The following is a 15135-nucleotide window of genomic DNA, read 5'->3' as shown; positions in this document are numbered from 1 at the left end:
ACAGCACGTGGTAGGAGCCACTCGTGCTGCTCTGCTAAGCCAAATCCAGGTGACAGACCTGTTCCTAGAGGAGAGAATTACAGCCTAAAATCCCCAACACATCACAGTCAACAACTTGTTAGCGAGAGCGCAGTGGTGATCTGTCGTGATCATGGCCTGCTAGGATCAACCCAGTTGGGTTGGGTGCCTACTTGGTCAGGTATTTGCGTTGAAATATGGTGGCCCTTGATCAGCTACTTTTCTGACCATAGAAAAAAGTGGAAAAGAGAGATTTCTGGTGAAGAAGAGGATGAAGATGGAGGGGATCAAGGCACCAGTGCAGAGAGCGAACCTGAACCGAAGAGAATTAAAGCAAAAAGACCTGTCCAAAGGAGGTATGGAGTGGTTGGTTCAGTCTGTATCTTTTTCTGTGTGTCTTTCCTACCTTTATGAGGGTGGAGAGGCAGCTGCCATTTGCTCCTAAAGCATATTTGTTTTCTTCAGCATTACCTTTGATTACAAGCCTGTGGACCTGGTTGCTTTGTCCAGTGAGTGGAGTAGTGATTTCTGTGGTAGTTACAGCAGGCTAAATGTCTGGGAGTCTGATATCTGAGATGTGTTTGTTCTTAAAGACTTCAAAAAAAAAAATTATGTTGAAGTAAAACACTTTCTCCTAATACTTATTTTAGAACAATGGCCAAAACCAATGTTAAAAAACCTCCCAAACTCCAGCGTGGGAAGAAGAGAAAGAGACAGGTGTCATCTGAAGATGACGACGATGATGAAGATGGTGAAACTCCTAAGAGACAAACTCGACGAAGAGCAGCCAAAAATGTCAGGTATCAAAAAGTGTGGTGGCTTGCTTAAGCAGTGCATGTGCTGAACAAGCACTGAGCCCCAGGGTAAATACTGGAGGTCTTGCTGTGCTGTCTGTAATAAGCCATTCTTGTGTTTCTGGGCAGAGTCAAGGGCTTTTTATCAGTTTGGTTTTGGTCTTGTTCAGTTACAAGGAAGACGACGATTTTGAGACGGATTCTGATGACCTGATAGAGATGACTGGGGAAGGGGCTGATGAACACGAAGACAACAGTGAAACTATTGAAAAAGTCTTGGACATCAGGCTTGGAAAAAAAGGAGGTGGGTTGGCTATTTCTGAATTCAGTCACGCACTCTCTGTTTCTCTTCAACTGCTCCAACATGTTTGCAATTTTGAAGCCTTCCAGTGAGGCCCAGGGTTATTTCAGTGCTCTTCACCCTTTCCTGCCTGCCTCTTATTTCTTCCTTCTGGAAGGTTTTTTTATTTGTTTTTGTTTTCAAACGATCTATTATTGAAAAACCTAAAATGTCAAGTTTATCTGCTTGGCAGCTGTCTTTTAGTGTGTACACTATTTTGAAGATGCAGTCATTGCTCTGCAATTCTTGTTTTTCTCCCCTTTAAAAGATAAAATAGCTCTTCCAGTAGCGACAGTTTTTGTAGCTCCATTGACAAAGCCATAATGGGAAATAAAGCTAAGGCTTTGTTCTCACAGCCATACAAAAGTGTTTTTGTAAAACTGAATGGTCTTGAATATTTTCAAGAGACCTTTGAATTATATTAAAGAAAAAAAAGGCATTTATGATAGAGATTTAAAAAGATCCTGTTGTGTGGAGAACTTTTGTGTGCCTGTCTCATCGGGTTCAAGAATCTGTAGGACGTTCTTTGTGCTGTCACAAAGGATGTGTTAGAAAAACGACTTCCTGCTTCAATGCAGTTCGTGGCCAGTGGTTTTTAACAAAGGTACCAACTGCAGCCTGATTTCTTTTGCAGCCACTGGTGCTTCCACCACAGTGTATGCAACTGAAGCTAATGGCAACCCTAGTGCTGACTTTGACCCTGAAAAGGATGAGGGAGAGGTTCATTACCTGATCAAATGGAAAGGCTGGTCGTACATCCACAGCACATGGGAGAGCGAGGAGTCCCTGCAACAGCAGAAAGTGAAGGGCCTGAAAAAACTAGAGAACTTCAAGAAAAAGGAAGAGGAGATCAAGCAATGGTATGCTCTATTTCAACCAGTGATATCTGGCTTTGGGTGAATCTTCTTTAGCCATAGGTATGCACAGGACTGAACACATTCATTTTTTTTCTTGCTAAGCATATTCCAACCAAAGCAAACGTTTTCAGTTCACAACACTTTTCTCTCTCTCTGCCTGCTGTAGAACCATCCCCCTTATAGAAATGATATCTGTGGTACTGAAAGGGAGAAGAGGCAGAGCTTCACAATGCTGCCAGTTCTCAGGCTCAGGAGTTGGGTAGCTGAGAACAACTAAATGGTGCACGAGTGAATCTGGCCCTGGAGGTGATACAGGGGCTCCTAGTTAGCAGTGAAACCTGGCATGCTAAACTAAGCAGCTGTGCTGGGAAATAGGGCTCATCTCAGGACACGCTGCTGAATTTTGCTTTGCAGGCTTTGTCAAGGCAGCCTTGTTAACCCTTGTTAATGATGAGCCTGTTTGTACGTGAGTTTTTGTCTGACCTCCCCAAGGACTATAAAGAGAGCTTCTGTGTGTTTCCAAAGGGATAAAGCTGGAGCAGCAGCTTCCATCCCCTGACTGTTTGATTTTCATTTTTGTGACTAATTCTTGCAGCAGAATAAGGAGTCATTTAGCAGGGAAACAATGAGTATCTGTAACATTTGCTTCCCAGTAAAGCTTTATCATAGGAGATGCTTTAGGAAGCATTAAGAAATGTGTCATATAAGCAGAGGTTTGCTTCAGTGACTTAGTTACACAATCATAAAATAAAGTAGAATTTCTATACATGGCCTCAGTAAGCACTTCAACACTACAAAAGCATTATAATGCCTAATTTGTTTTTCTTTTGGTATCTAGGCTGGCCAAGGTATCGCCTGAAGATGTGGAATATTTCAACTGCCAACAGGAGCTGGCTTCAGAGCTGAACAAACAGTATCAAATCGTGGAGAGAGTAATTGGTAAGTGAATCCAACACTTTTGTAAAGGGATGAAGTAAGGCAGAATGAACTTCCTCTTTCTCTTTGCCCTCCAGTATCCCTGTAGAATGGCATTGAATGTATTTCACTCTCCAGGTGGTTGTTGAAGTTGCTGCTGCTGGTGTAGTTCTTTGACCTCAGTTCTTTGCAGGCAAGGTGTTTGCAGAAGCACAGGCCTGGCTGCTTCCAGGTCTGCTTTCTGTGACGCTGTGGTTAAGGATGTGGTTAGGCTGCAAGGTGGCTCAGGGGTTAGACTTTCATGATTTGTTAAAAATAAAAAATGGGACTTTGCACTAATATTTTAGCAACGTCAGTCAGAGATGCTGGCATCCAGTTGCTTTGGGAATTGGCCTAGAGAGCTGTACAACCTATTTCCATACGATTCTTATCAAAGCACATGATGCTCTGTTTGTGCTGCTCCCCCTGCTGGCTCTCAGCACAGCAAACCCTTGTTTCCTTTGTGTCTCCTACCACAGCTGTGAAGACCAGCAAGTCTGCGACAGGGCATGCTGACTTTCCAGGTAAAGGACCATTTTTGGCCTCTCTAAAGTTTTCCTACTAGCCAAGACTTGTGCTGTGTTTGTAGGGATGAATTAGACTGCCCTTGTGAACCATACTTGTGGTTCAGCCACAGAACTGAGGTTTGGGCTTTTTTGCATATTTTGCAGCAAACAGTCGCAAAACATCCTCGAATGACCCCGAATACCTGTGCAAGTGGATGGGACTGCCCTATGCAGAGTGCAGCTGGGAAGATGAAGCTCTGATAAGCAAGAAATTTCAGCACTGCATTGACAGCTTCAACAACCGTAACAACTCCAAAACAATTCCTACCCGGGACTGCAAGGTTTGCTTGCTTCTCCTCTCTCTTCTTGCTTTGTTTCTCCAGGCTGGGTAATGAAGCAAACCGTGTGAATATGAAGTTTTGTTAGAATAAACGTCAGAGAGTATTTTCCAATCTTTCCTCCAGCATTTGAATGGTTGTTTGCTGTTCTTGTACTTTAGGCAGAGATGTGAACCCCTTTTGGTTTCATTTACTCGAGGTATGGTGAGCATGGGGGATTGGGAATTAATTAATTAATCCTTGCAAAGTGCTTCTTCCTGAAGAGATGCTGCTCTTGCAATGCAGATTTTTAATATCACTTGAACGGAAAAACAGCACACCAGGGAGAAGAGGAAGTCTGCAAGATGCTGATACAGTGTGGGAGAGAGATGGAGTACATGGAAGAAAAACCAGAAGGGGCCAAAACAGAAAATGGAGTTTGCTCCATCTAATAGGCATTATATACAACTTATTGCACTCTTGTGGGGACTCAGCCCTGATCATCAGGACTGGAGGTCAGCAGGCAAAACATAACGGTGCTGAGGGGCATCAGAACTGTAGATACCAGAAGCAGATAAGAAAATGTGGCTGGACAGTAACTGACAAGCCAATCTACACTCATTGCTGATTCTGCAGATTTAACTGCTGAATTTTCAACCTTACCTTGTCTTTTTCTTCAGGGGGCTTACGGTGTATTGTTTTCCTCAGGTACTGAAGCAGAGACCAAGATTTGTTGCCTTGAAGAAGCAGCCTTCTTATATTGGCAGTGAGAACCTGGAGCTGCGAGATTATCAGCTGGAGGGCCTCAACTGGCTTGCTCACTCGTGGTGCAAGTAAGTACATACACCAAGTGGTGCAAATGAGCTATGTTCATTGTGGGTCTCCTAAGCTTTGTCCCAATGGGATCTGACTCTCTTGTTCTCAAGTGAGGTTTTTACCCGGCCTTGAAATGATACAGACACATTAAATCAGGACTTAGGTTTGTTCTCTTCCTTCTCAGGAACAACAGTGTGATCCTGGCTGATGAAATGGGCCTGGGGAAGACGATTCAGACAATCTCATTCCTGTCGTACCTCTTCCACCAGCACCAGCTGTACGGTCCTTTCCTGGTGGTGGTTCCTCTGTCGACTCTCACCTCGTGGCAGAGAGAGTTTGAAGTGTGGGCACCTGAGATCAACGTGGTGGTTTACATCGGTGACCTCATGAGCAGGAACATGGTGTGTAATCTGACAGCAAAGCCTGTGGGGTTGGATGGGAGCACTGGGTGCTGTCCTGTGCAGCGTGTAATGTGTGTGACGTGCTATCTGCTGGAGCAGCTGATGGGGGCTGCTGAGTGTCCTCTGAAATATTTAGACAGGGCAACAAAAACGTGTTGTGAGCCCGGTGGCGTCAGTGAGATGATGGGGTAATGTCACAACAGCAAGTTGCTTGACTTAATTTTGTTGCTTGTCTAAACTTGTGTAAAAACCATGTGTGCCCTAAAACAAGCTGCTCCTTGGACGGCCCTTTGCTCATCGAATGGTACACTGAACAATAGAGCTTGGACTTGATTGGAGATCCTAGCTGTAGCTACAGTAAAATGACTGTTAACTCTTCGATAATATTCCTTGCTGGTAACATCTGTCGTTTCTCGCAGATACGTGAATATGAGTGGATCCACTCTCAATCTAAAAGGTTGAAATTCAATGCACTTATCACCACATATGAGATTCTCCTCAAAGACAAGGTGGGTAAAGCTCCAGGGCTGTTCTATTTAGATCCTCTCTTGCAAATGGGGAAGCCAGCCACTGACTAGTGGGTTTCACCTCTTTTTCTTCTGTGGTGATGGAGAACACTTCTTTTCCTCCAGGCTGTTTTGGGAAGTATTAGCTGGGCCTTTCTAGGCGTGGATGAAGCCCATCGTTTGAAAAATGATGACTCTTTGCTGTACAAAACATTGATTGACTTCAAGTCCAACCACAGGCTGCTGATCACTGGCACTCCGCTTCAAAATTCACTCAAAGAGCTCTGGTCCCTGCTGCATTTCATCATGCCTGAGAAGTAAGTCTCCTGTTGGTGCTTCATAAAATACCTCTGTATCTTTGTCTTGGCCACTGAATAAACTTGAAGGAGAGCAGAATGGCAGAAATCCCTGAATTGAGCTCAGTGGAGTTAGACCAGCTTAAGGGGAGCAAACACTGGTGAGGAAAAGCAGAGTTTAAATGACTAACACAAGGAGGATTTCTGGCAGCAAGTTCAATGAAGAAACTTAAAACACGTCTTTCAAATCTGTCTGCTGTTTTCAGTGCCATCTCTAAAAAGCTGAACTTGTTTTAAGCAATCATCTCAGCCATTTCTGAATTTCCCAGCACATGGTGTTTCAGCTGTTCTCACTAAATGTTTTATGGCAGTCCCTGGGAGTATTTCTCAAAGACAGCACTGCCTAGCTGATTGTTAGCTTGTCCACATTATAACAGATGTTTTCTTACAAACAAAACAGGTAATGTGCATTGCCAAGACAGGCATGTCCCCAAACTCATCCAGATGATGTTTGACTACAGAAGGAGCTGTTCCCCTAATTCTTTGTTGGATCACAGAAGAAGCGAAGGAAAGATCTGAGGTCTCCCAGGTGGAGAAGGACAGATATCCACATTTCAGAGGAGTTAGAGAAATCAGCAGTCCAAAAAAGTAATCTGAGCAGTGTAAAACAAAATCCAGTTGACAGAACCCTGCCTAAGGATGGGCTCTGTGGGAAGTTCAGAAACTGCTGCTAGGTAAATCCTAGCAGGTGACATCAGAGTAAATACTGGGGAAACCTGGGATTTTGGGTCCTGGAAGGTTGATGTGGAACTGTGAAGCTCAAAAATAAAATACTTGGAGGTACTTACACCCGGAGAGCTGCTAGCTTTGCCACCAATCTGCTCAATTAGCCAGAGAAAAGTGAACTTTCTATCCTTCACTGTACGTACATCAACTCGATGGTCTCCCATCTCATTGTGTAGTGTTAGCATATTTGATACACGCTGCTTGGTACCACAAGACAAGATATTCTAACTCCTTTCTATTACTCATCTCTGTCGCTAGGTTTGAGTTCTGGGAGGATTTTGAAGAAGATCATGGGAAAGGTAGAGAGAATGGCTACCAGAGCCTTCACAAAGTCCTGGAGCCGTTTCTCTTACGCAGAGTGAAGAAGGATGTGGAGAAATCTTTGCCAGCCAAAGTGGAGCAGATCCTCCGTGTGGAAATGTCTGCTTTGCAGAAGCAGTATTACAAGTGAGTCATTTATTAAGTTACTGGGAGTACCAGCAGAAGTGGGCGCATCTTTCTTTGTGACTTGGGAATATGCACAGTATATATAGGACAGAGCATGCTGTGTCCTTCAGAAGGCACCAATGTGGCAGCCAACACCTGTGGCAGGAAGTGGGAATGCAAGGTAGGGTTGGGTGGTATCTCCCCCTCCAGCTCTGGACTACTGGATATGCTTTTCTAGCATCATAGTAATTCAGCTGGCCAGCTTTATAGGGCAGGGACTGTATCTTGGCAGAGTAAAGCTCAGCACGGAATTGTGTTAGGGAAGAGTGTAGACAGATGCTTGAATTAAAGTGTCCCTGAAGGTTTTGTATCTCGGGCTCCAGCAGGCCTGCTTTGCGCTGTGAAATGATCCGATCTGTTTATTTTCCTGTCTGCAGGTGGATTTTGACAAGAAACTACAAGGCTCTTTCAAAGGGAACAAGAGGAAGCACATCTGGTTTCCTAAACATCGTGATGGAGTTGAAGAAGTGCTGCAACCACTGCTACCTTATCAAGCCTCCTGAGGAAAATGAGAGAGAGAATGGCATTGAGACCCTGCAGGTGGGCAGAGACATTGCTTAGCTTCATTTTTCCTTTGTTTTCTACTTCCTGCCGTTCTCCCTCCAACATAAGATCTGGTGAAGCTTTTGCTTCTGACCATGGGAATCTGTCATCACAACTGAGCCACTGAATTTCCCGCCCTTTTCATACACTGACAGCAGAACATTTTGGCCATTTTGAGCAGGAGGTGAATGCAGTGTGAGAACTATCTTGGGTGATTTATTGTGTCTGTGCCTTCTGCTGTCTAAGCACAGATGATTTGATTAGAGAGGTACAGGAGAAGTATGGCCCCAGAACAAAAAAACCAGTTCTCTAGTGTACGTAGGAGTATGGTTGGAAAGCACCAGCTGGAATGACGGTTACTTTTTCAGTCTCTGATCAGGAGCAGTGGAAAGCTAATTCTTTTGGACAAGCTGCTGACCAGGCTGCGGGACAGAGGCAACAGAGTCCTGATCTTCTCCCAGATGGTGAGGATGCTGGACATCTTGGCAGAGTACCTGACTATCAAACACTATCCTTTCCAGGTGAGGAATAGCATGTGGGCTTCACCTGAAAGTTCAAGAAAATAGGGAGGGAGCTTGAGCAGTGAGAGGCACTTGGCTTCTAAGGCTGTCCCTTGCGTCCCTAAGGGTGGATGGATTACAGATTGCTCTTACTGAAATGCACTGAATGGAACTGGAAAGTCCTTTAGTTTCAGTGTGGCACTCAAGGAAGGGAACGTATGGAGAGGCAGAAGCCAGCTGAGAGTGTGGGATGCCTCACTGTGTCTGATGCTTCTTGGGCACAGCACATCTCTCTTTGTAGATGTTTTGCTGTCTGTAAGTGAGGATAATGGTATGTCCTTTGAGAGCTGCAGATGGAGGCTGCTCTTACAACAGTCTCGGTAGTGATGTACGAAGTGAGAATCAAAAAGATTGGCATAAACCTGCACAATGGATTCAAACATTTATTGGTGGGTGTTAATCACTAAACAACCATCTTGTGGTTCTGACCTTGCCTGACAGAAACACTCGTGTCCATGATCTATCTCTGTAGCTGAGATCAACTGATGTGCTTATGTCAAAAGCCCTCGGATGCAGATCTCCCTGCATGTACCAGCATACTGTTTTGTACAGACAGCTCAACACTGAAGCTTGCTTCCCTTGCTGGCTCTCTGAAGCTATTTAGAGATGCTGTTATCTGCATTTCTTTTATCTGAGGTGGCTATTGCATCCTGTGCAGCTTGTTTCCATCCAATTGATGCTGACTCACAGTGACATGCCATCTTTCTTGCTGTTTCTCTGGACTTCTGTCACTGCTTGAAGGTTGCTGCGTGGGGCATGTTTCCAGCATACAATCTCAGTAAATAAAGCCCCATCCTCTGCTGGGTTCCTTCTCTGGCCTTCATCCTGTAATAAGCCCTGAGGAGAGGATAGAGAATGCAGAGATCCTGGCTGGGGGCCTGTAACAGGAGCTGGAGCGTCACTGCTGTGTGACTGCTGCCTGAGCATACCACCTCCTGCCCTCGCAACACAGTGTAGCTATTTTTAATTGGTGGCTATTTTTAATGATTAAACACTACAGGCTGGGGCTATCAGGCTCCCAGAACTTGACTGCAACAGCTCTACGGGGCTCTTTTCCTTCTTTATTTTTAATTGTTATTGCTGGTTTTTTTCTTCCAGCGCTTAGACGGCTCAATCAAAGGGGAGATCCGAAAGCAGGCGCTGGACCACTTCAACGCCGACGGCTCTGAGGTATGGCAGATGGGTCCTCCCTGCCTCCAGAGGGGTCTGGTGGGTGGCAGGAGGGAATTAGCTCAGTTCATTCCTTCTTACAGAACACCTGGCCCTTTTTAATGCAGACAACACATTTTGCAGTCATCCATATCGCTTGTTTCAAATCTCCCACATCCAAAGAAAGGGGCTGCAAGGCAGATTTCCAGATAGTGCCAAAGAGGCTGGGAAGAGCCAGAATCTAGCAATTCTCTCTTTATGGTCTGAAGTATGAGCCACTTGCTAAATAAATCCTCCAGTCTGCAGTTGTTTGTGGATATGAAATGGCAGAGGCAGAAGGGAGATTTTAAGACTAGGTAGGCAGTGAAGTCTGGCATTGGAGGTGAAAGTCTCTGCTGTAATAGGAGAGGGCGTGCTGAGCCTCTTGTCTAGGCTTGCTGACTCACAGTGACTGGTGCAAGGCACTCGTATGCCATCCCCCATCCATGGGAAATGTCTGTCCTCACACCAGGAGCCTGCGCTCTTGTTTGGCACAGGAGATGAAGAGGGTGCTGTGTGATGGTGGGGAATGTAATAAATAAAAGTGAGAAGACAGAAGTGCGGGTGGGAGAGAAGGGTGGAGGACTGTCCATGGAAGCTGCTCTTTCTCCTCTCCTGGGGGTTCTCAGATAATCCTGATTCTGTCTTGGCACCCTGTACCTTTGGGCAGCGACTCAAACATCCCATGTTTGGAACTGATCTCACCCCCAACAGACTGCAGACAACAAAAGCACGTGTCTGTCTGCTGCCTTCGTGGGGATCTGATGTGCAGTGTGATCTGACCTTCAGAAGTGACTCCAAGGTGCCCTCACTTGACCTTCCTCACTTTGTGCCTTGGCTTTCAGCCTTTTCCTTCTCTTTGAATGAAGTACGAACGCACCAGAGCCTCCCTCGATGTCCTTGTGTGACTTCGTAGTCACCGTTTCTATCTTATATCCATGGTGATAGGCTGGCTAACTTAGTTGTTGCTGCTTTTTCCCCCAGGATTTCTGTTTCTTACTGTCAACACGAGCTGGAGGGCTGGGAATTAATTTGGCCTCTGCTGATACTGTTGTTATCTTTGATTCGGACTGGAATCCCCAGAATGACCTTCAGGCTCAGGCTCGGGCTCACCGCATCGGACAAAAGAAGCAGGTCAGAAGAGTTGCCTCGAGTCATTTTCTCTGTGGCTTCAGTGTGTGCATTTAAGAGAGCACCTACATCACTAGAACTTGTGAAAGCATGGTCTTTTTGCCCCAGGTCCTGGTTGTAGAGCAACGTTATCCCAAGGGAAACTCACTTAAAGGTCAGGAAACGAAAAGTCAGCCCAACACTGCTAGATGTTTCTGTTGATGTTTAGTCCTGGCATGGTTCTGAATGAAGAACCCCATCAGTGGCACCACATTTCTTAGCCTCATATAGTCCTGCTTTTTCTTGCCCTATAAAAATTGCTAGATAGAATATCCATTTTTTCCTAGAGTTTTATTTCAGATGTGGAAAGTTTGATGTTCATTAGGATTTAGTGGGATTTTTTTCAGTAGATTTGTACTTTGCCTTTTGTACACTACAAGATATGTGTTAAGCATCCTGATTTAAAGTGGTCCCCCTGAGACAAAAGAATGTGCTTGTCTTTATTCTAAAGAGGCAAATCTGTGCATGAAAGTAGCATGTCAGCAGACGAGTCTCCTCTGAAACTCAGGGATGCATCACTGTGTCAGCACAGTGTGTTCAGGTCCTGGAAAATAGCTCTGTTCTTCTCTTGCCCTTCAGGTGAATATTTACCGCCTGGTCACAAAGGGTACAGTTGAGGAGGAGATCATTGAAAGGGCCAAGAAGAAAATGGTGCTGGATCATTTGGTGATCCAGCGTATGGACACCACTGGACGGACTGTTCTGGACAACAACTCTGGGCGATCCAAGTAGGTGGTTGTGTCAGGAGGCAGACACATCTGATAGAGCACGTGGCATAACCAGCTTCACCTTCTGATATCTACTGATTTGATTGGGTATGGGGCAGAAGAGAGCTTTCACTAATAAGTAGTGGGAGTTTCCACTGTTTTGCCTCACACAATCATTAATTTGGACATCGAAGATAAAGATGATCAGAAATTGAAATGCATTGCCTGTGTTTCTTTACCTCTTCCCACCAGAGACCATCCTGGTCTGAGAGAAGCTCGTGGTGGCAGCATGGAACAGAGTTTTGTCAACGACCTCAGACTCTCCCCATTTCCTCTCCATAGATGGGGCTTGTACCCCTTACAGTAGCTCTCCAAGTCAGAGCAGGAAAGAGATGAGCGCTGAGGAGAAATCTTGCTCCTCATTTTAAATGGGAAAAACTTTAGAATGGCTTTGTGCTGTGACACAGCTGACTTAACAGCCCTAAACCCTTCTTCATTCTCTTTCTGTTTGCAGTTCAAATCCTTTCAACAAAGAAGAGCTGACAGCTATTCTGAAGTTTGGAGCTGAAGATCTCTTTAAGGAGCTTGAAGGAGAAGAGTCAGAGCCTCAGGTAGTTTGAAATAGAAATAACATCGCTGTCGGTAGTCCTCTGCAGGTCTGCACTGGGGATGTATTTATGTCTGCTCACTCTTTGTATTTTCTCTGTGCACAAGAGCAAGTTGATGAATAGCGTGCATGGGAGTCCTAGGAAGCTGAAGGAGGAGAGCTCTGGTGCTGGGATCAGGGTCTGTTGTTGGGGGTTAAATAACAGTGGTCACCAGGAGAGTCCCAGGGCTCCCTAGGATTCCTGAGTTAGTTATAGCACAGCTTGAGGAAAGCTTCACTCCGTGTCTCCTCTGAGCACCTCCAGCTTCTTTCTTTTAGGGTTGTTCTCATGGAGACTCTAGAGCCAGCACAATGAAGTCAAATAGGTCACTCCCTCCTTTCTCATCACAGCAGTGCTAGGGAGTTTATTATTGAGTGCTTTGACCAATTCTCTTCATGTCTCAAGTAGCAGAGCTACCCCTGAGGGAAAGAGTTTATACATCTCACTGCTGGAAAATTTTCCCTGCTGCTCAGCCTTGATGTTCTTTTTCTTCTATCACTGTTTTTATATGCTTTTGTACCACTTGAGATAGTTCATCCCTGCCCCTCACTGATGACACCCTGCAGGTGTTAGAGCTTCATTTAGGACATATCAGCACAATCAGTATTTAGCTATTGCACCCTGTAACTCTATTCTCAAAGCCTTCTGTTCCTCCCTTCTCTTTGACACGCTTTCCTTTCTGACTGCTAGGAGATGGACATTGATGAAATTCTGCGCTTGGCTGAAACACGAGAGAATGAAGTGTCCACCAGTGCCACTGATGAGCTGCTGTCACAGTTCAAGGTAGACACCATTGTAGTGGGGTGCAGGAGCATGGCTCCCCATGTCTTCCCATAACGGTGGGGTCAGGAACAGACAGAACAAATCAGGCCCAGTGAGAGGTGCTCTGTACAAAGCAGCTTTCTGAGGGGCTGCCTGGACTTAGTAGCTGGGCAGATGTGTAGGTATTCATTTCCTTTTATGTGGTCTTGAAGGCTGTGAATAAAATGCTGAATTTACCAAATTTGGAAACAAAAACGATAACTTAGGCTCAGCAGTACTTTTTAAACTGCACGTACTTTCTCGAGAGTTGTTAGCCCAAAGACGTGGCAAAGAACCAGGAATGTAGTGACATAAGGATCAGTTATACAGTAATTATGGAAACGTTGGCAAAACTCCTCTGGAGAAGAAGTTGAAGCTTAGCAGACAGCTCTGGGGTATTCCTGCCAGGGGAGGGAATTTCTGAAAGCGTTTCTTTGCTTATAAAAGGTGGCTAACTTTGCAACCATGGAGGAGGAAGAGACAGAGCTGGACGAGAGGCCCCAGAAGGACTGGGACGATATCATTCCCGAGGAGCAGAGGAAAAAAGTGGAGGAGGAAGAAAGGCAGAAAGAACTGGAGGAAATCTACATGCTGCCTCGCATCCGGAGCTCAACGAAAAAGGTACAGCATATCTCCAAGAGCTGAGGGGCTGGAGGCCAAAGCTGGCAAAGGCAGTGCTTACGGGGAAGCTTTCCTGTGCTTCTGCCCCTTCTCCAAAGCTGGTTAGGGGTGACCCATAGAGTCACATTGGCCTCTTGTTGGCATCAAGCATTAGACCCATGGTTCGTCATGCAGTGTAGGAGCTCACACTGGATTTGGTACAACTCATGCTGGGCTAGACACAGAAAACCTGTAGTGAGCACAGGGCAAAATAACTACACTCAACCACTGCAGACCCTACTGAAGTTTGTGGTTTTCAGTACGTTTCTTTCTCTCAGGTTCTGTAGCTGTTCTTACCTAAATGTTTCTCTTGAGAGCAAAGAGATACCATCTTCCTAAGTTTGTTTTTAGGTGATGTGATCTCCCCGAATCCAATAGGAAGCAGTCTGTGAAACCGCTGAGATACAGGACTTGGAGAGGTTGTGAGCTCTTCTTGGGGATAAGATGAGGAAAAGGTTTAAAGTGAATGCTAAAGAAGGATAATTTGTATTTGTGTGATTGCAGTAAGGCAATTGCACCTCACTTTACGGGTGTCTTGGTTTTCAAAATACTCCAGATACCAAGGAGCCTAGGGTACTATAGCACAGAACTGTGGAAAATTAAGGTCTTACACCTTAGTAAATCAAAATGCAGTTGAGAAACTAGGCTGTAAAGGAAGGATGACCATGGGAGTCTTAGCTAGCCAGAAATGGCAAGCGTGCACAAACTTACTGGTGTGACTACATGGTCTGCATCTTCAGGGATTGGTGCTGAGTTGATTCAACATAAAATAGTGCCAGCGCACGGCAGGTATGGAAAAAATTGGCAGATTAGCAGTTAAACAGCCCTGCTATCCTTCTGCTGCATACAGGCTCAAACAAATGATAGTGAATCAGATGCAGAGACTAAGAGAAGGCTTCAGAGATCATCGGGGTCAGAAAGTGAGACTGATGATACCGATGATGAGAAGAGACCAAAGCGCCGTGGACGTCCTCGGAGCGTTCGAAAGGATACTGTGGAAGGATTTACTGATGCTGAAATCCGGAGGTCAGTGCTGAGCAACAGGGATGGTTCAGTAAACAACTATAGAAACCCCACACAGGTGTTGAAACTGCCTAGGTAATCTAAGAGAAGTTCAGCTGTAAGCATATCAGTAATTTATATGAGGCTAGTTCTTTGGAACAGCTTCCGCGCTGTTGTCCAGTTCTGTTTGCTGCTGGCTGATGACTTTAATATTCACATCTGAGCAAAATGGGCTGGAACGTCTTCATTTAGGCTGCAGTCAAGCTGGTACCTTCCTAGAATCCATCCCTGAGGCAGCTGTCCAACCCAATCTGTGTGGATTCTGTGTTACATGTGAGACTTAAGTGCCATGAGATAGCGCTGGAGAAGCCAAGGACTCTGGCCGTCCTGACATTGTTCTGGCAGTAGTCCTGATGAGTTAAGCCTGAGTGAAAGGCAGGCTCTGCCTGGCAGAATGAACCCCCTGAGAAGCAGTGGTCCAGTCAGTCAGAGCAATAGTGTATCCTCTCCTGCACTGCGTCCCAGGAGTCAGCTGGGGGCTGAATTCCAAAGTATTATTTTCTTCTCATATTTTCCTCTCCTTCTCAAGCCTTTCCCTCGGGCCCTTTCTCTTATGGCTGTGCCCAGAGGTTTAGCCAAAAACAGAAAAGGGTTTGTGAGTTTTCGTTGCTTCTGTCTCCAATAAATGTATTTTTAAAAGGCAGATATTAAACCTTTTTGCATTGTGGCAGATGCCCTATATGCAGCCCTGAAACCATTGAAGAGGAAAGAGGTGTTGCA

General features: G+C 45.3%; 1 protein-coding gene across 6 annotated transcripts in view; it reads left to right on the top strand.

Moving 5' to 3' along the window:
• The window catches only part of CHD2 (chromodomain helicase DNA binding protein 2), an 83106-nt gene that overhangs the window by 53028 nt on the left and 14943 nt on the right, over positions 1 to 15135 (top strand). For all 6 annotated transcript variants that reach the window (XM_042824224.1, XM_042824228.1, XM_042824223.1 and 3 more), the window contains 21 exons: positions 252 to 374; positions 669 to 818; positions 983 to 1116; positions 1787 to 2012; positions 2848 to 2948; positions 3443 to 3487; positions 3635 to 3810; positions 4495 to 4619; positions 4787 to 5003; positions 5423 to 5512; positions 5636 to 5826; positions 6850 to 7038; positions 7455 to 7617; positions 7989 to 8141; positions 9279 to 9350; positions 10353 to 10502; positions 11118 to 11266; positions 11760 to 11856; positions 12583 to 12675; positions 13141 to 13314; positions 14204 to 14379. In XM_042824224.1, coding sequence (XP_042680158.1) covers positions 252 to 374; positions 669 to 818; positions 983 to 1116; positions 1787 to 2012; positions 2848 to 2948; positions 3443 to 3487; positions 3635 to 3810; positions 4495 to 4619; positions 4787 to 5003; positions 5423 to 5512; positions 5636 to 5826; positions 6850 to 7038; positions 7455 to 7617; positions 7989 to 8141; positions 9279 to 9350; positions 10353 to 10502; positions 11118 to 11266; positions 11760 to 11856; positions 12583 to 12675; positions 13141 to 13314; positions 14204 to 14379 — 2994 coding nt within the window. The remainder of the gene's footprint in view (positions 1 to 251; positions 375 to 668; positions 819 to 982; positions 1117 to 1786; positions 2013 to 2847; positions 2949 to 3442; positions 3488 to 3634; positions 3811 to 4494; positions 4620 to 4786; positions 5004 to 5422; positions 5513 to 5635; positions 5827 to 6849; positions 7039 to 7454; positions 7618 to 7988; positions 8142 to 9278; positions 9351 to 10352; positions 10503 to 11117; positions 11267 to 11759; positions 11857 to 12582; positions 12676 to 13140; positions 13315 to 14203; positions 14380 to 15135) is intronic.

This window comes from Centrocercus urophasianus, unplaced genomic scaffold, assembly GCF_019232065.1.
Source record: "Centrocercus urophasianus isolate 14NV4802_14NV808 unplaced genomic scaffold, USGS_Curo_1.0 seq_23, whole genome shotgun sequence".
Lineage (NCBI taxonomy): Eukaryota > Metazoa > Chordata > Aves > Galliformes > Phasianidae > Centrocercus > Centrocercus urophasianus.
Note: the sequence above shows the minus strand (reverse complement) of the source record. Positions and strands in the feature narration are given on the sequence as shown.